Source organism: Zootoca vivipara, chromosome 3 (assembly GCF_965207765.1).
Source record: "Zootoca vivipara chromosome 3, rZooViv2.hap1.1, whole genome shotgun sequence".
Taxonomy (NCBI): domain Eukaryota; kingdom Metazoa; phylum Chordata; class Lepidosauria; order Squamata; family Lacertidae; genus Zootoca; species Zootoca vivipara.
In genome coordinates, this window is record NC_142586.1 from 71,600,887 (window position 1) to 71,620,019 (window position 19,133).

At 44.8% G+C, this 19,133-nt stretch overlaps 1 protein-coding gene and 1 long non-coding RNA gene across 13 annotated transcripts in view; one reads left to right on the forward strand and one right to left on the reverse strand.

Moving 5' to 3' along the window:
• Positions 1-5,265: 5,265 nt before the first annotated feature.
• On the reverse strand, positions 5,266-8,579 carry LOC148686297 (uncharacterized). The gene is made up of 2 exons (XR_015949060.1): positions 8,329-8,579; positions 5,266-5,502 (listed from the first exon to the last, which is right to left on the reverse strand). It is a non-coding gene; the product is annotated as an uncharacterized LOC148686297 (long non-coding RNA).
• Positions 8,580-11,038: 2,459 nt separating this feature from the next.
• The window catches only part of FAM120B (family with sequence similarity 120 member B), a 41,527-nt gene continuing 33,432 nt past the window's right edge, over positions 11,039-19,133 (forward strand). For 5 of the 12 annotated variants that reach the window (XR_009557364.2, XR_015949063.1, XR_015949065.1 and 2 more), the window contains exons 1-4: positions 11,039-11,081; positions 14,202-15,258; positions 15,531-15,711; positions 17,886-17,981. Coding sequence is in view for 6 of the 12 variants with exons in the window: in XM_088666411.1 (XP_088522537.1) it covers positions 14,239-15,258; positions 15,531-15,711; positions 17,886-17,981 (1,297 nt within the window). In the remaining 6 variants the exon portion in view is untranslated. Of the gene's footprint in view, positions 11,666-14,201; positions 15,259-15,530; positions 15,712-17,885; positions 17,982-19,133 lie in introns of all 12 variants that reach the window. The other 7 variants (XR_015949061.1, XR_015949064.1, XR_015949062.1 and 4 more) reach the window with 4 other exon arrangements.

The following is a 19,133-nucleotide window of genomic DNA, read 5'->3' on the forward strand; positions in this document are numbered from 1 at the left end:
GGTTACCTTGTGGAACCACAACAGGTCCCAATCTCAGGGCTGCAAAATCTGGGTAAAGGCCGACGCCACCTGAGTGAGAGGGGTCCTTGCCCGTTCCCCTCTCAGCATCGGGGTTCATTATCACGCTAATCGATTCGCAGCAGCAATAGTCAGGTGGCCTAGCGATTGGCCTGTCGGGTGAGGACCAGAGATATGCAGGTTCAAATCCCTATTGCTCCGTGAAACTAATTAGGCGACCCTGAGCTAGTTCTCTCTCAGCCTGACATCCGCCACAAAGTTGCTGTGAGGATGAGATTGAGGTGCGGAAGATATATGTTTAAGCTCCCAGGAGGAATGGTAGGATTAAATTCAATAAATAAATAGCCCCTCCTCTTGTTTGGTATCTTCAAATTGTGGTGCCGGGGGACAAGAAAACCTCACGGGAATCAGACAACTTAACACACAGAGAGAGAGTATTGGGAAGGGTCTTAGCTCAGTAGCTGAGTTGCAGGGGTTGGACTAAATGATCCTCAGAGCCCCTTCCAACTCTCCGATTCTATTATTTGCTTTGCATGCATTTGCTTTGCATGCCTGCATTTGCTTCCCTCCTACCAACCCATAGGCTATGTTAATAAGTGGTGCGCAGACTGAATGATGGAAATGCCAGGCTGCTGCAACCAGGTGCATCGCAGTTCCGCCTAAGACTCGCAGTTCCGCCTTAGGTCTTGCCACGCGTTTGCACTTGAGTTTGGGTGTGGCTGGGAGGGGCGGGACGCGCCTGGTGGTGGGTGCCCGATCTGGCGGTGGAGGAAGCTCTAGATCAACACCCGGGACGTCGCCCCACCTCACCTGTCTCACAGGTGGGATGGGGAGACGTCCGGGATGCCAATTCAGAGGCGCAGCCTCGTGCGTCTGTGGTAAGAAAAGGACACCGAGAGTCCAGAGGCACCATGTTAGCAGAGGTGGGCTTCCCCTCCACCTGGTTAAAAATCGGGCGCTTTTAAGTTTGGCTTAGAAGTTCACGGAAGAACCGTTAGAAGCCTGAAAGATCACACGAGCCTATTCCGACTCCACAAATGCGGAATAACACCCTGCCCACTTCCCCGTGGTGAATGGCCACTTCAGTGGTGCAGTCAAGGCAGGACTTGGGAGCAGAAATCACTCGGGACAGCAGAATGAACAGATAGAGCCCCACCTCTCATCAGGGTTAATTTACCTATTCTGAATAAAGCAAAGCAATACATCCTCTAAGATGAAAACCTATAGAGCATACAATTACATAACTGCATTATAGGGTGGCGGTGCGGTGCCTAGGCCCTGTTAAATCAGTCCCGTGGAATTTAGGGGTGTGTATAGGATTGTAGCCCTAATAATCCGAATTGAATGAAGGTTTGCAGGACACCATCAGCTCTGGCGTCTTTTCACCTGCTTGATCCGGGAGCAAAATAACTTCAGGAATGCTCCGGAAGTTTATATGGCGCTCGCTGTGGGTTGTGTGTGTGTGTGTGTGTGTGCAAGCACCTGCCCCAGTTGGTAAAACGGAGGACGCACCATTTGGGTGCGAAGAAAACGCGTGCAAAGTTATGTCTGCACGCGGCGCAGCCCGACTTTATTCCTACTGGGAAGCGAGTCTCGCTCAGAGTTCAGGCTGCGATCCTACACATATTTTGACGGGGAGGGGGCATTACATTCAGTGCGGGCCTTCCATTGGATCGTGCTGTGCAGCTACCTCACTCTTATATAATTATAATGTCATTTCTTGCAACCAGACAAACTCTCTTCCTTTTCTAACGTGGAACAGTTTTTACTCATCGCTCCACTGCCCCCTCCCTGCTTCCCCCACCTCTCCCCCTTCTGCTTAGCATGTGCAGGCCACGGAGAATTAATGTGGGAAAGGATTCCTCTTCTGGTCTCCTGAGACTTGTGCCATTGCAACTCCAGCCTTTCACACACCACAGCACAAAAATGAAGTGGGTGGAAAGCAGAGACGGCTTGTTTGGGGCGAGGGGTGTCCAAAGAGGAGTCTGGCAGTTCCAGCCGAACTATTGCTCACACATACCTGTTGGGAACATGCCTTTCCTCCTCCTTTTTTTTTTTAAAAAAGAGAGGAGTCTAATTCTTCAGAAGTTTCTCCCGCAGGTCTGTCGAAAGTTGCAAAGGCATGTGCTGATTATAATAAGAAAGGGCCAGTCGCGTGGCTCAGCTGGCACACAGAGAAGCCAGATGATAGATAAGCAGCAGCCCGGGGGCTCCCCTCCCCCTCTGCTCCCCCCTCCTTTTTCAAATCGCAAATCATCTGCTCCTGCCCTCTCCTCGCCTCTCATTTTCATCACAAAGCTTGTGTGTTTACCTGGGATCCCAGAACCGACGGGGCATTCCTTTGTCTCTCCGATCAGATTGCTGCAGCCAGCTGCTCTTCCCAGCCCCTTCCCTGGGCAAATCTGATCGTGGCCCCAACATGTGGGGTTGGACTTGATTGAAAATGAGGTGGTGGGGCGGGGTGGGGGGGGGAGAGAAGGGCCTCCAAAACCGACCGGGACGCTCACTCGAGGGGAAGGGGGCAGTTTCTACCGCTTGGTTATACCCGAGTTATTTCTTTCTTTGCCTCTCTATCCCCCCCAACCCCCCCGCGCCCTTTGGTATCTTGTAGGTTTTGGCTGCTAGCGATCTGCTGGGACAAGGACAAGGGAAATGTCTTTGGGGACAGTGCTCTCCTCTTGCTGCCTCTCCCCCTTCTCTCTAGCCTCCCTCCTCGAACTGGAAAGGATTATTGGTTGAATATTCTTGCGAGGGGCTGAGGTCAGTCGCGTGCCGATGTCTGCCCAGGGAACATCTGCCGGGGCCTTGGAGCAAATAAAGCCAGCCGCGATGGGCCGCGGAGATTAGAGAGAGAGAGAGAACGATGGAGCCCATAGCTCCCCAAAGTAAGATTTCCCCGCAGGGTCGCCAAAAGAAATTGGGGGGGGGTACACGTGTCTCTCGCTAGGACGACGTCCTTGAATTACTTAGGCGTCTGTAGCCTACAGCATCCACACGACCAAAGGTTTAGAGCCGATCCCCGCGGGATGCGCGCGCATCGCTTCTCCCTCCCCCGCGTAGGCGGGGAGAGGAAGCCTTCGCTCCGGGGAAGGGTGAGCGGAGCCCATTGGGTCAGGAAGAACTGCGCCGGGAGGGCAGGATAGGCGCCCTCCCACGCGTTAGGCAGCGATAGAATTCTGAGCTGTACCATTTCAGGTTGCGGGCGGGGGCGGGAGTGGCTTCTTTTTCGGGATTCGCCTGAGCATAAAGTAGTATCTCCTGAGTAGCCTATCTTAAGCTATCACATCAGAAAGGAGGGTTGAGTTTAGTTAGTGGAGCGGGGTTGTGGAGTCATTTTAAAAGAACAAAAAGCAGGCCATCACCTCTTGAAGTCTGACATGGTACAAGACCCAACCTCTGTCCTCTCAGTCCACCACTTCGTGCAACGTGACTTCCCCACGTGCAAATCGTGGCATGACGTTTCAGTGAGAAATAAGCATGTGTGAACAACACAAGCCTGGATTCTAGCTAGTGGAACCCATCCTTCAAGTTAGGCCGCCTCAGTATTCTAATATGAGATGAAGTAACCCTAGTGCGTGCAGAGGGCATTCTGTTCACCACCAAGTAGTCATAAATAATCCTTCCTCTGACCTGTCACAATGAAAAGGTGGGGCTTCGAGGCAGGTGTTGTATCGCCGTATCGTTTACTCTGGATTTCTTATCATGCAGTAACCAAGATGCATATTCAGTGTCGCTGAATACGGACTGCTTACCCTTCCAGTTCATCCTGTCTTAACATCCTCTCCTACTCATGATTGGGATGGTCAAATATTCAGCCTGGCCCCTTTCACATACTTGTTATATTATGGAGGGGGGGAACCACAAGAGGCTGTTATTAAGGGATAAGTAATCCACAGCCAATTGTCTTGATTGCCACCCCTTTGAAATACACATAAACAAAGGACACAGGAAGAAATTTATAAGCCATTTTTTAAAAAATTGTTACTAAATTCGATCCTGAGTTTTATTCCTGGAAAGCAATCATGTACTTTCATTGAAGTCACATGAAAGGACAAGAGTTACTTTTTTGCAATTCCCATCTTTGAAATGTGAAAGTTAAACCTACAGTGGCTACATGATATACACACAATTGGGCATACACAAACACATATTATATAAATATATATATACATATAATTTTGATTGTTTTTCAACAAGGCAACATATAATTTAAATGGTCCGTCTTTTACTTTCTGTCCTGCATTAACCATATGCGCATAAATAGTGAGAGGAACTCAAAGGCAATTTTTAGGGTGTCATGTGTGAAAATGCCTTTAGTCTGTTCAAGAAAAAATACCAAAAGAATCTTCACACTTGACACCAAAGCGCCTTTGAACCTACCTGAAGCTACTCTCAGGCACATGTGAATATTGTTAAAGTGGGATAAAAGGCAGAAAAAAGTTTGTCAATGAACAGACACTCTAAACCATGTTGCTTTTACATTTGTGTTACAGACATAAAAAAAAAGACAGACTATTCAAGACACCTTATTGAATATGCATTACAAATTATATTCTAAGTATGGGCACATAAAAATGTACCCACAAGAAGGCCCTATCCCAAAAGTAAGTGGTTGAAACAAGATGCCTAGGATCAGGACGTAAGGTCTAAGTAAAGGTAAAAAACCATTTTGCAAAACTCCCTCCAACAGAAACAAATAATTTTAGTCTCATTTACTCTGAAACGGATCTGCACAAGTTTCCAAACACTTAAATCCTTTTGCTGTCATGACGTATTTCTGTTTTCCACTAAACGTTCCTCTTTGGTGCCACATTTAAACGGTGTGAAGCTGGCTATTGTGGCTGTAGAGCAAGGCAATATTGGAACTGCTTTTTTCCACCCTGGATGCAAAACAAAACTAACCAGTTTTGCATAAAGCAAAGAGAACAGGATTAGAACAACAAAAGGACCAGCCATTCATTGCCTAGAGAGAATGGTGTGATGTCATGGGCTGTGTTAAGTGGTGACGTGAGGTTGGGCCTGATCCTTACACCCATGCAGAAAAGCAGTATATGGTGGCTGGAATGAGAACACAATACCTGCTGTGTGCTTAGAACATTTAATGTGTGGACAGAGCTGGTTTCTTTGAAGCGGCCTTCACAGCTCAGAACACCCATCTCTCCCCCATCTACCTCTTTTCCCCTTTCTTCCCAATGTCTCAACAAATGAAAACGATTTGTAAAAATGTTACGAGACACATTGCATACTGGTATATCATTGTAAATCAAGAAAATCTTTAATAAAATTAGATTTAAATTAAAAAAAGAACAGTGGGGTGGGGGATCCAATTGACGCTCTGCAAGGAAGACTGTCATCTTAATCACTGGCTTAGAAGCAAGTCCCGTTATATCCAGTGGAACAGAAGAACATCAAAAGAGCCCTGCTTGAGCAGGTCAAGGGTCCTTCTAGTCCAGCACTCTGTTCTCATAGTGGCCAGCCCAATGCCTGGAGGGGAAGGGAAAAACGGAGTGGAACAGTGCTTTCCCTGCAGGTCATTACAACAACTTGCAGTAGCCAATTCCATCATTTCTACTATGTGCTGCAGCCAGATCCTCTATGCATGTTGACTCAGAAGTGGCTGTTTGTCTAACAGGACTTTCAAGGAAAGAACCAGACTATTAAGCAGAAATATTTTTGCCCAACATGTGCCTTTTCCCTGGAAGCAAACAAGGCACTAGCCAGTCCAGTGCCCAGGACTCTTAATATGCTGACTGCCTGTTTCACTGTACAGTGGAACCTCGGTTTACGAACACCTCGGTTTACGAATTTTTTGTTTACGAACGATTGTAACCCGGAAGTTAAGTAAACCAAGGTTTCCTTAAAGTAATATAGTGGACTTTTAGGAAACAGTGGTATGTAACAAGGGGTGAAACAAACCAGAAATGGAAGTTGGGGGAAGCCCAGGAGGGGAGGGAAGAGGTGATGTATTATAAGTGTTATTGATATGAGATGTATGTAATGATAGAAAAAGAAAAGTGAATAAAAATTTAATGGAAAAAAGAACAGAAATGCTTATCTGCAAAAAAAAGAAATTGCTGCTGACAAAAAACATATCAGTGTAGTTTATGTACGCTACTTTGGTACATATGTCAAAGGCAGTACATAAATCTTTTAGTAAGTAAAATGTCTAGGAATATTTTCTTAAGTAATAAAACGTCTCCGTCTCATTTTCAGCTAGACATCTACCTTGAAAAGCCAATTATAAATTGCATTCCAAAGCACTGTATTTTTCAGTGTATAAGATGGGGGACTCCAAATTAAGAAAACACCACTCACCACTACCCGTGTAGAAGACGAGCCCCAATTTTCAACCTAATTTTTTGGTTAACCCCCCCATCTTATACATGGAAAAATACGATATGTTTACTGCATTACTATGGCTAACCATCATTCAAATTTCGTATCATCTCTTTTAAGGCCTTGGATTTAATCGGCAGTTCCAAACGCCTCAATCCTAAATAGATTTGCTTGAAAGCAAGTCCTGCAGAGCCCAGTGGAACTGTTTGCGAAATAAAGTGAATGCAGTATTGCAGCATTAGAAAAAGCCACGTATTTGCTGCTTATTATCTGCTGTGTCTCTTTTACTTCTGTCCCTTGTGCAGCTCTATTCTGTTTCAAATGTATTATTTCCTATTAAGCTCTTCCTTCTTATCTCTCCCCACCCCACCCGTGCATTTTAACTTAAAGCAAGTCTTTTCCAGAAAGGGGTTGTGAAAGAAGGGCTTGGGGATGAGGCAGATCTCCTACTTCTGAACTGGGCTCCCCCTTTCCCCCCTGCGAGCATCTGCCTGGGGAATAACAGATGTGAGCACCTGCGGTGGCAGGCTGCATATGTTCCATCCTATTCACAGGCATTCAGACGTGGTTACAATGGTAAGCCTTTGTGTACGCAAAGTCACTAAATATATTAATCTGTGTTCCCCAGAGCACTGCTCTGTTTAATTTTTTTCCACTGGCAATAACATCTGATCTAATCCTCCAATTGGCTCCCCATCGAGCCCCCTTCCCTCCCCCTCCCCCCCCCCGGAAAAAAATATGTGAAGTTATTCAAGCTTCCACCTGTTGCCTATCGGATTGAAGTAGGTCATGTGATTGCCAGAGAACTTCAGAGAGGAGCTCACCATCCAGACTTATGGTGCATACCGTATATATGTGTCCGTAAGAGAGAAAGAGGGCATATTTTAGGCCCCCAAACCAGTTAATTATTATTATTTTTTGTAAACTTAGCACATGTGACTCACTGCTAAAGAAAAGCCACTGGTGCCCTTCTTCCATGCAAAACTCCTGCAAAGCCAGGAGGACAATAGTAAAGGAACAAAACAAAACAAAAAACCCTCTGCCCTGGCTGCATCTTTTCCGCCTTTTGCAAATGATCATGAAAGTTCCCATGTGAGGCTTTGTTTATTAAACTCTAGTGGTTATTCGAAACACTGGTCAATAGGCCAAGCAGCAAAAAGGTAACATAAATCTCAGATGTAAGACTTCGATTTTGGGGACAATTTTGTTGCATGACTCTTTTCTCTGATCATTGCTTCTTCTGTTTTGATTTGTTTTCGGCGACAATACGTCCTTTAGTTCTATTGTAGCCGCCACAATGCCCATGGATATCAGGCTGTGAATGAAGACAGAAGCAGTTTAAACAAACCAGCCTCTTTCTTTCCTCTCTGCCCATTGTAATATGAATGGGCCTTCTGCATTCTGCTGCTAGGAAACCATCTTTTTAAAGCCCAACTCCAAGAAAGAGACACAGAGAAAAGATTCCCAATAAAAAAGAGAAGCAGCAAAAGCAAAAATAGGGTAGTATTGTTGTTGTTGTTGATGATGATGATGAAAAGGGGAGGGACATTTAAACAAATCTTTAAAAACAATTTCATTGAACATTTAAGGAGACACCTATAGTTTTAATAGTATTGCCCCATGTCCCCTGCATTAGCAATTAGCAGACGGAAAGACATAAAAGTTTGCCTTTCAGCAGAAAAAGAAGCAAATTAGCATGAAGCTTGATTATTTGTGAACATTAACTCTAGGGTACACTTGGTATTGAGGAATGACAACAGTAGACAATATTGCTTTTAATCAAGGATTAATCAAGGATGGAAGAAATATAAACATTTCAACGGGAGAGAAAACCCGCAGGGAGAAATTAAGAGGGGTAGGAAACATATAGAAGATGAAAAAGATTTATGGGGCGGTATAAGTTGTAGCAGAGCATATTGCAAGGACCCCTCAGTGTCAATTGTATGAAATAAACAAGAAACAAACAATACGCACGCGGAAAGCCTCACGTAAGATGGCCTTGTGCTCTTACTACGGCAGCCAATGATAAATAAGCGGTACTGCAACTGCAAGAGGAGGAGGCTTCAAAGTTGCGCAAGTTGTGTGCATTACTAGCTTGTCCTGCGCAAGTTCTCTTTGCCATTCTCCTCCTCGTCTGCGTCTACGATCCTACGGTATGATCTAGCTGAGATTCCTGCATTGCAGGGGGTTGGACTAGATGACCCTCAGCATCCCTCCCTTCCAGCTCTGCCATTCATTCTACGATTCGAGGCTTCCTCGGCTCCGCCTCTATTCTACTGCGAGGGCGGTGCCGACTTCGAGGAAGAGACTCCGGCCGCGGGCGGTCACGTGGTCGACTCCCGCACTTTCTCGGTCCGGGAAGAACCATAGAGATAAGAAAAAAAGGACGCGGCGGAAATCCTAACGGGCTCGCGGGCGGGATGGTGTGCACGGCGCTCTCTCCCACCCCCCAACGTTTCTCCCAAGCGGCTCCGGCGTTTCCGCAAAGAGATAGCTCATTAATGAAAGCGCTCCACGCAGCGCTCACTTCAGGTTGCCATTCGAAGCCGTTGCATTCCGAGCAAAGGAAGTAAACGGGGATTGTAGTAAAACTGGAGCAGAGAGTGATGCTTTTCCGTTCCAGTGCTTTGGCAGAATTATACTCTACTCGGGAAGGAAGGTGGGGGGACGTGATTCTGAATTTCCCTTGGTGAAATTGCTTCCCTCTGCGCCTGTCAGAATAGAACTCGAGGTGTTTTAAGTAGGAAAAAAGGCAGCCTGCCTAGTGGTGAGAGGAGGAAGCTGGGCAGGCAGGCAGCAGAGAAATTAAGAATTGTTTTTATCAAGGAGAGTTGAAGCATAAATCGTGATTTGAGCTCCTTCCTCTTCTCAGCTTTTGGGCAGGATTCCTCCATTGCAAGGGGTTGGACTAGATGACCCGCAGGACCCCTTCCAATTCTACAGTTCTAGGATTCTATGAACGCTGTTCAGTGGCCACTAGCCACAGCGGCTATTTTCCACGTCCACTGTCGGAGGAGGCTGTATGCCTCTAAATGCTGGGTGATCAGACTCCCAAGTGGGGAAGGAAGGTCTTATAACTCTTATATTCCCTACAAGGAGTCATGCATGCTTCTTCTCTCCTCCCCATTTCATCCTCACAGCATCCTTGTAAGGTAGTTTAGGTCGAAAGGAAGCACCTGCTCCAAAGTTACTCGCTAAGCCTGATGACTGAGGTGGGATTTGAATCCTGGTCTCCCAGGTCCTAATGTCTAACCACAACACCAAATCGGCTCACATGGACTGTTAAACATGCTTTTCCAGGGAACAAGCTCAATTGAACTTGGCGGATGTTCCTTGCATGTAAATATATACATAGGATCGGGCTGCATGGCTGTAATCCTCCGCAGGCTTACCTGGGAGTAAACCCAGCCCTGTCAAGCCCTGTGGTGTTGTTTACTTAGGAATACACAAGAGCAAGGTGTTTGATGCTGTGCCCTGTCAGCGGGTTCAAGAGATCACCAGAAATGTGTTGGCCTAATGCGTTGGCATTACAGATCCAGAGTTGGGGTTCAATCAGGGAAAGGTTTGCAATTAATAATAATAATATTTATATGCCGCCCATTTGACTGGGATGCCCCAGCCACTCTGGGCGGCTCCCAACAGAATATTAAAAACACGATAAAACATCAAACATTAAAACACTTCCCTAGTCTTCAGATGTCTTCAAAAAGTCAGATATTGTAGTTGTTTATTTTTTTGACATCTAATGGGAGGGCATTCCACAGGGTGGGTGCCACTACCGAGAAGGCCCTCTGCCGGTTCCCTGTAACTTCACTTCTCGCAATGAGGGAAACTGCCAGAAGGCCCTCGGAGCTGGACCTCAGGTGTCCAGGCTGAACGATGAGGGTGGAGATGCTCCTTCAGGTATACTGGGCTGAGGCCATTTAGGGCTTTAAAGGTCAGCACCAACACTTTGAACTTTGCTCGGAATGTACTGGGAGCAAATGTAGGTCTTTCAGGACAGGTGTAATATGGTCCTGGCGTTTGCTCCCTGTCACTGGTCTAGCTGCCACGTACTGGATTAGTTGTGGTTTCCAAGTCACCTAAAGGTGGCCCCACGTAGAGCGCATTGCAGTAGTCCAAAGTGTTCCTTCGCAAGGCTGCATAAGATGCAGAAATACTATCCCACCCCTTTATTTGCATGGCCGGGGGCGGAGGGGGCGTGTACCTGTTGAATGCCTGGCTGTCCCGCATTTCTGAATGCCAACATCATGGGGTTCCTGTCCTACCCCATATAATTTTAACCCTGGATCGCTTGCTGTTGGTTTCTCTGTTTTGGGGGCGGGGTATGACCGACCTGCTCTGGAACCAAAAGGGGAGCGTTTAGGTTACATTGCTTTGAAATCCTGCGGGCAAAACCTTTCTCACAATTTACTTCTCTCTCCGCGATTTCTGTTTGGGTCGATTTCTGTTTGGGGAGAGTTCACGCCTAGACTGAAAAATAAAACGCCATCGCCCTTTTATTTTACAGCGTACATCATACCTCCATCCCGTAAGGGTCCAGTTATTTTAAAGCACTGAGAGCCTAATCCCTTGTGAGGCTTTGCGTTAATTTCCGACGTCTTTCCTTCCCGCATATGGCTTCTGAGAAAGGCCACCGGGATCCGGAAGTTTCGCGAGAGACGCCTGCAGTCCGTAGCCCCTTGGCGTCGGTGTACGAAAGGAAGCAGAGGCGGCCGTGGAGGCGGGTTAGTGGCGTTGTCTGCGCGAGGGTGGGGGCGGGGGCAGGTGGCTTCTCTGCTTAAGGCACAACGTGGGTCGTTGCCTGTCTGCGCCCAGATAGGGGGACAGTCAGGTGGCCTAGTGAGCCTCTCAGACAAGGAATTCTGTTGAGAGGTTGTGCCACCTCCATTTAGGGGACTGGATATTCATAGTCGGCCTTTGGCAGTGCCACTCCTTCTTACCGTATCTGCCAGTTTGTCATAATATAGGCTGCTTTCACAGGTAGCAGCAGCAAGAGCTCATCCATAACCGTGGATCAGGGCCAGATTTAGGTTTGATGAGGCCTTAAGCTACTGAAGGTAATGGGCCCCTTAAATGTCCAGCTGTCCTTTGTCAACAACAAATTGTTGCTGTTTTTTTGTGTTGAGTATATGCTATATCTATGGACCGAATAGGTATCTAAAGCCATATGCACATGCAATATATAGCCATTTGCACATGCCTATACTGTATATAGAAATGAGCAAACCAATGATATTTTAGGGCTAGCAGGCAGGGCCCATTACTTACATCATAGGAGCCTACACAACACGAAACACTGTTGCTCTATGTAGGTTTTATTTTACTTGTTTTTTATCTTATATTTTGGAAATGTACACCCAGTTTTTCCCCCTTTAAATTTGTGGGGGGTTCAAGAGAGTGGAGCCCTAAGCTATAGCTTGTTTAGCTTATACGTAAATAATAATAATAATTTATTATTTATACCCTGCCCATCTGGCTGGGTTTCCCCAGCCACTCTGGGTGGCTTCTAACCGAATATTAAAAACAGTACAGCATCAAACATTAAAAACTTCCCTAAACAGGGCACTGATGTGGATAGTAAGCTTCCTGTTACCTCCATTAATTCTCCATGTAGGTAGGACATTCTCACTGCCTTCTCCCTCAATCTGCATTTTCCCCCTACCAGGGATCCTCCAAAAAGAGGGTGTGAGGAAATTTGAGTTGAGAGAAGGGAGGCAGGTGAGGAGGACACTCACATCTTCACTGTTTCAGGTCACCGGGCGTAGCTATACTGTATGAATAGTTTCTGTAGGTATTTGAGACATTTTAGTGGTGATGAACTGAAACATTGGACACGGTTCTGTGAAGAGTTTAATTATGCCCATATTTAATTTCCGATCTCTTATGCACAAGGTTTCAGGCCTCAGTTAAGCCTGTTATAGCAAATCTTAGAACTGTCGGGGAGTGTTCATTTAACCGGGAAGGAAGCTACAGCGTCTTGTTAGATAAATCTGTGCACCCGAGGAAGGGCATTCAGTAGCATCTCTGAAAAAGTACTTTCATGATAGTTTTAGATTGTGTTGGGCTGCAATCCTATACCTCATTACCTAGGAGAAAGTCCCATTGAACTCAGTGGGACTTAATTCTGAGCAGACATTGCACTGTTTTAGTAATATATCCGGGTGTTACAATGAAAAGGAACTTGTAAATTGCACATGAAGGGCTGGGATTTTTGAACCATGAAGTTAGAAAGTAAACCCACTGTCAGCTTTTAAAATGGAAAATTAGCAATCCGCAATCACCTTATTTGAGTAGCGTGTACTGAATATAACACTTTGTAGGTGCTTTGTAATTGAAAATGTGAGAAATCAGTTGTGCGAAAGATAGACACCAGCCTAATTAAAACTTGCAGTGTATTTCTTCACTGTTTGTGTTAGAAATGAGGGAAATTTCTTTTCAGTAATGTAAAAAAGGAAGAGAAAGTCTTTCATTATTAACTGTAATCCTGAGCATACTACTCAGAGGCAGTGCTTTTTTTCTGGGGGGGGGATGCAGGAGTATGCATACCCCTAAACATTTTGTGAATCTAAGTTTGGCCTCATTGAGGGGCAGTATTTCAATATGAGTAGGAAAATGAGAGTACCCCTAAACATTTTGTAAGGAAAAAAAAGCACTGCTCAGAGGTAAGTCTCATTGAGCTTAATTAGGCTTATTTCTTATAAGTGTGGGTAGGATTGCAGATAAAAGTTCATTTTTAAGGGAGGTTCTTTTAATATCATGGCTACTTAAAATTTCATTTGTCTGATTTCTCATAAGCATTTTGGAAACAGTTTCTTTCCTTGCATTAACTGAATGATAGGAGACTGTACCACTGGTATTTATACATAATTACTTATCTCATCTCATTGTGAGCCCATGAATTTAATCATGTAATGTAATTTGTTTAAACATCTACCTGACTATTTAGAGGGCGCAGTGTGTAGGAAGTGTCAGTGAAAATTAGTTGTCCAGTCTTTTGTGAGTGGAAGCACTTCTCTTTGCCTAATGCCACCATGGGGTACAACCCAAAAAGGCCATGGGCAGGTACCCCCCCCCCCAAATCAAGTAAATCAATAAAAATGAAACTAACTGAGGTTCTGTCCGCCTCTTATGAAGCCTGCCCCCCAACATAAATCCTGGCTGCGCCCACGAAAAAGGCTGTGTGCGCACCAGATTTAGCTTACATGTCAAATGTTAAAAGGTGGGGTGGGAAGCTAGGTCTTATAGCTGAAGGGTGGTTTTCTACCTTCAGCTGGTGGCAAGGGTACAATGGGGAGAAAAAACCCGAAATAGAGATATGATAAAGACATGGGCCAAGATCCAAAGACCTACTTTTGGCATGCAAATCCTCCATGCCACATCACCAAATTGCTTTCAAAAGTCCGATCACTTTCAAAAGCTTCCACTTTCAAAAGTTAAGGATGCCATTAGGGAAACACAAGTCTTAACCTTCTTTGGATATGTGGAACAAGTTAGATCAGGCATCCCCAATTCCCATCATCCCTGACCACTGGTCCTGTTAGCTAGGGATCATGGGAGTTGTAGGCCAAAACATCTGGAGGGCCGCAGTTTGGGGATGCCTGAGTTAGATGGTTCTTTGGACCCCAGCCGTTATTGATGAAAGTTTGTTTCGTTCCCTTCTCTCAAGAATCCAGATGCGTTGCATCCACTGCGTGCCATGGAAGAGCAACCCTTTTGCCAATGAATATCTTTTAGAGTTCTGTGGATTTGTGTGGCGTTCATTGCATCCCTCTTACGGTAGCCTTCCTTATTGAAATTGTCCTCGGAATGATTTGTCTTACTGGTTATGTGTTTCGTTTCTTTAGGTTATTGAAAAAACTGAACTTCACGTGTCGCTGCAATATGGGTGTTAAAGGCTTGTATTCGTTTGTGACCAATGACTGTCCAGGTGCATGTACAGCAGTAAACCTGAAAGTAGTGGCAGAAAAGCACCGCAGCAAGTACCCTGGGTCTACTCCTGTCCTTGTGGTAGATGCCATGGGTTGTATTCGAAAGTGGTACACAGCAGAATCGTGGGTTTGTGGTGGCCAGTGGCGTGAATATCTTTCTGAGCTGGATGGTTTCATAAATACATTTACAGCAGCTGGTATCAAACTTGTGTTTTACTTTGATGGTGTGGTGGAGCAGAAAAAGCGAAGTGAATGGGTTGTGCGGAGGTTGAATAATAACAAAGAAATAGCCAAGATCTTTCGGTTCATCAAGACCTATAAGCGCCAGCCTGGGAGAGAAATGTTCTTTATTCCATCTGGGTTGGCTACTTTTACACGCTTCGGCTTGAAGACCCTCGGTCAAGAGACAATATGTTCATTGCGAGAGGGAGACTATGAAGTGGCATCTTATGCACTGCATAACAACTGCATGGGGATTCTTGGAGAGGACACAGACTATCTGATTTTTGACACTGCTCCCTATTTTTCCATTAAGGAGCTTCACTTGCACAGGCTAGATACAGTGATGTTCTCAAGGCAGAATCTCTGCAGCAGGTTGGGCCTCTATCCAACAGATCTCCCTCTCCTTGCCTGCATCCTTGGCACAGATATAGTACCAGCAAAGGTTATGGAACGTTTTCGGAATCAATGTGTCGCTTCATACTGTGCAAAAAGCCAGGGCTCTAATGAAAAGAGCAGCGTGATTTTAGCTGTGGCAAACTATATTTCATCTATTTCACGTTCATATGGTAGTTTGATAGCTTTAGCAGAAAAGTTGCCTTTGGGATCAGATAAATCCCTACTTTGCAATGGGATAGAGTCTTATCTCCTGCCTGGGCAGCAGTCTCCATGGCTTCCTTGTGACTTCTCACATCGCTCAGCGGCGTCAGTCGAACAAGAAGTGCCCCTGTGTTTAGATCAGGAGATCCTGCAGGTAATTAAGCTCTTGAAGTTTCTTTTTGTAGAGTTATGAATGCCTTGTTGCAACTTGGACTTATGCACACACGTGTGTGTGATACATGCATATATTGTATTAATATCATTTGCTTTATTACTCAAGACACTTGTTTTTTGGAGAGGAGGTCATTTGCCCTTCTCTTGTGCTAAATCTTCTTTGGCATCCTAATGCTGTAAAATAGAAAAGAACCACAAATACAAAGTCACGGAAGTGAAAGCAAATAATATATCTGGGTCTCTTGTGAACAGTTAGCTAAAGAAAAACATGTGAGAGCTGAAAGCCATACGACGTACAATGTCATGTGCAGTGGAGAGATTGAATGCAGCAACACTTTGGAAGATGAAGATGATACAGAGCTTCCTGGACAGGCACTTATCTTTCTCCCTGCCCGTCGGCATATCTATTCCCTTCTGCTGGAGTCTGCAAAAGGTAAATACTGTGCTGGAATTTATAGTGCAATGTAACTGGTCCTACTAGAAAGGGCTGAAAGGCGTTCTAGTCCAAAACGTATGAAGGGCACCAGATTGTGAGCTGGGCCACATTTTGATTCACAGGCTTCTCAAAATATATTGTTGAAATGTAAAATCTCCCAATCCATTTTTGAGAGGCTCACATCTGTATGAAATTTAGGCCTTGATGCTATAGGCATTCTACATGAAATTAGTAAGAAGGCCATTAGAAATCATAAAAATAGGAACAGGGTGCACCTACATGTCAGTGCATTTTTGAACCTTTAAAGGTGGTTATTCCCCCCCCCACTGCAGTAATAAAACAGTCGTGAAAGTTGTTAATGATCAGAAAGCAGAGCAAAACAATTATGTTCAGACTAGCTTTGTTGGTTTAAAAAAAACACACCACAGAAACATTGGGTTGTTTGAACAAAAATGTGATGTTTATTCATGGGTTGAAATAACTATTGTGAGTTAGGTTGGAGGATTGATCCCAAAGTGTTACTTCCTTTAAAAAAAAAATCAGTTAGTTATTCAAGCCTGAACTATATGGTCACTGGCCAGTCACCACAGAAACAGAATTTGGAATATTAAAACCATTTATTCTTACTTAAAGCTTACAATATATACTGGTATATAGAGCAACGTAACAAATTCATATGTCAAACAAGATAAACATTTGAAAATAATTCCAAATATAAAAACGGGGAAGAATAGTTCCAGTACAGATACAGACTGTACAATAGTATATAGTTGCCCCTGCCTGGCCACTGTGGTTGGCCTGATCCTGCTAGGCTAGACATTTGTTCTGTATCTCAGGGTGAGGAACCTTTCATCGCCAGAGAGCCAGATGTTTATCTCTCCCACCCCGCCAATCCAAAGTTGGCAGGTGAGCAAGGCCACCCACCTGTCAATCACTTGACATCATAGTGATGCCGGGTGTGGGACAAGTGGTTGTGGTTTCCTGAAAATGGGCTTGTGGGCCAAATGGGGAGGCCTGGAGGGCCACGTTTGGTCTGTGGGCCAGTGGTTCTCCACCTTTGCTATATCAGAGGGAACTTCCCTGCAAAGAATTGTCTCGTGCAGAAATACAAGAGAGAGTCTTGAAGACCTAGTTTGTTTGCAGACAGACTGACAAAATATGGGAGCAAGCGGGGTAAGATGAACTGGGGCAACTTAACGATATGCTAACGCTAACCTAAAGGCTTCAAAGCTACTATGAAACTTGGTTCAAACATCCACATCCAAAACATGGTAGTAAACTGGCATGGTATTGCAACTTCTATTCAACACTGTCACAATAGCTTACATGGCATGCCGAGGTAGATAAGTCAGTGCCTACTGCTGTCTGTCTTGTCGTATCACAGCTATGTGACATCTAGAATTAGGGTACAGTCATACCTTGGGTTGCGAAAGCTGCGGGCTACATGTTTTCAGGTTGCGCTCTGTGCCGAACCTGGAAGTACCAGAACGGGTTACTTGCGGGTTTCAACGCTTGCACTTGCGCAGAACCACAAGATGATGTCATGTGCAGAAGCGCCAAATTGCGTCACGCACGTGCGCAGGCGCAGCGCTGCAGGTTGTGAATGCTGCGGGTTGCAAACGCGCTTCCTGCATGGATCACGTTCGCAACCCAAGGTATGACTGGACTGTATTAAATACAGTGGTACCTTGGTTCTCGAACTTAATCCGTTCCGGGAGTCTGTTCGACTCTCAAAACCATTTGAAAACCAAGGTGCGGCTTCTGATTGGCTGCAGGAGCTTCCTGCACTCAAGCGGAAGCTGCGTTGGATGTTTGGCTTTCAAAAAACGTTTGCAAACGGGAACACCTGCTTGCTTTCGGGTTTGTGGCATTCGGGAGCCAATTTGTTCGGGAGCCAAGCCGTTCGAGTAGCAAAGTACCACTGTATTTCCCTTTTCACGCCTAAACGCTCTTGAATTTTAACAGTTCAGATCATTTGGCAGTATAATCCTATGCATGTTGACGCAGAAGAAAGTCCCACTGTATCTAGCCAGACTTACTCCCATGTTGGTTGGATATGGGACTGCAGCCTTTATCTATATTTTGGTGTGTTTGAAGAGTAAATACGGTACTTCCAACTGGAAAATGTCAATTCTCTTATTGGTTCATTGACCCAATTCTCTATTCCTTAGATGTCAATGGAACCTACCCTGTAGTAAAGGAGTGGTTTGTGTACGCAGGGAATTCTCTGAAACAACCGGACTTGGTACAACCCAAGGAACTCCCAGGTAGAATGAAATTTCGTTTTATATTGAAAATTGATAACTAAATACACAATACTTTGCTTTCAGATATATGCAGTGTGGATTTAAATGATATTTAAGGTGATTTTGTTTCAGAGAGCCAAACAGTTTTGATAAAGCCAGCCTACATAAATGCATTTATTTCTGATATATGCAGCTTGCCAGAATGGCTTTATAGGCCCTCAGGGAGGCTTTCGACATCTAAAAACAACAAACATCAACCATGAGAATTCAGTGGGTTGAAATACAGAAATACAGCACTGCAATAAAATTTTAAAAAATGGCAGCCAACACAATTTCCAGAGAAAATGTGAAAAAAGAACCAGACAGAATCCACTGTGAGCAAATCTTTGTTTAATACCACCCCAAGTCATTGGGAAAGGATTGTAGTTTAATGTAGAGCAGATGCTTTTTCTGCAGAAAGTTCAATCCCTGACATCTCCAGGCTGGGAAAGGCCCTGGAAAACTAGTACCAGCCAGCATTGATAATACTGAGCTAGATGGATCAATGGTTAGTTTTGCTGTTGGACGCTGCAGGTTGTTTAAGTTATCTTCTTAAATTATTAAATTTATAGTATTGAAATGTGGTTTTGGAGTATGTTATATATGCTATTGTTTTTGTAGTGTTCGGTTGAAATGCATCACTTTTCCTTTGCTGCATGCCATTTTGAGCATGATTTTTGTGTGTGGAAAAGCAGCATACAAATAAAACAAATGAATGAATGATTGACTTGGTATAAGGCAGCCTCCTGTGTTACATTAAGGAATATAGAAAAAGACAGCGCAGGCACATTCTTAACAAGAGTGAGTGAGCTTCATACGTCTTCATTCATTCATTGATTGCATTCCTGCAGAGAGGTGGGAAGGGAAATATTGGTGCACATGAGGAGTGATTACAATGCGCGGATGAGAAAGAAGCAAAATAACCACTAGGAAAATAATATACTCTGGATGTGAATGCACCCCAATGCCAAATTCTGCTCTAGCTGAATAATGTGGCTGAGACAGAAGAACTGTGCCGGTGTCTGCACTGCACTAGTATGTTGTTGGGTTAGTTACATGTTAGATAGGTACAAATGCTGAAGAACCTGTGTGTCATCTGATCTGCAGGTGTGTACTTTTAGCTGTGCAGTCATC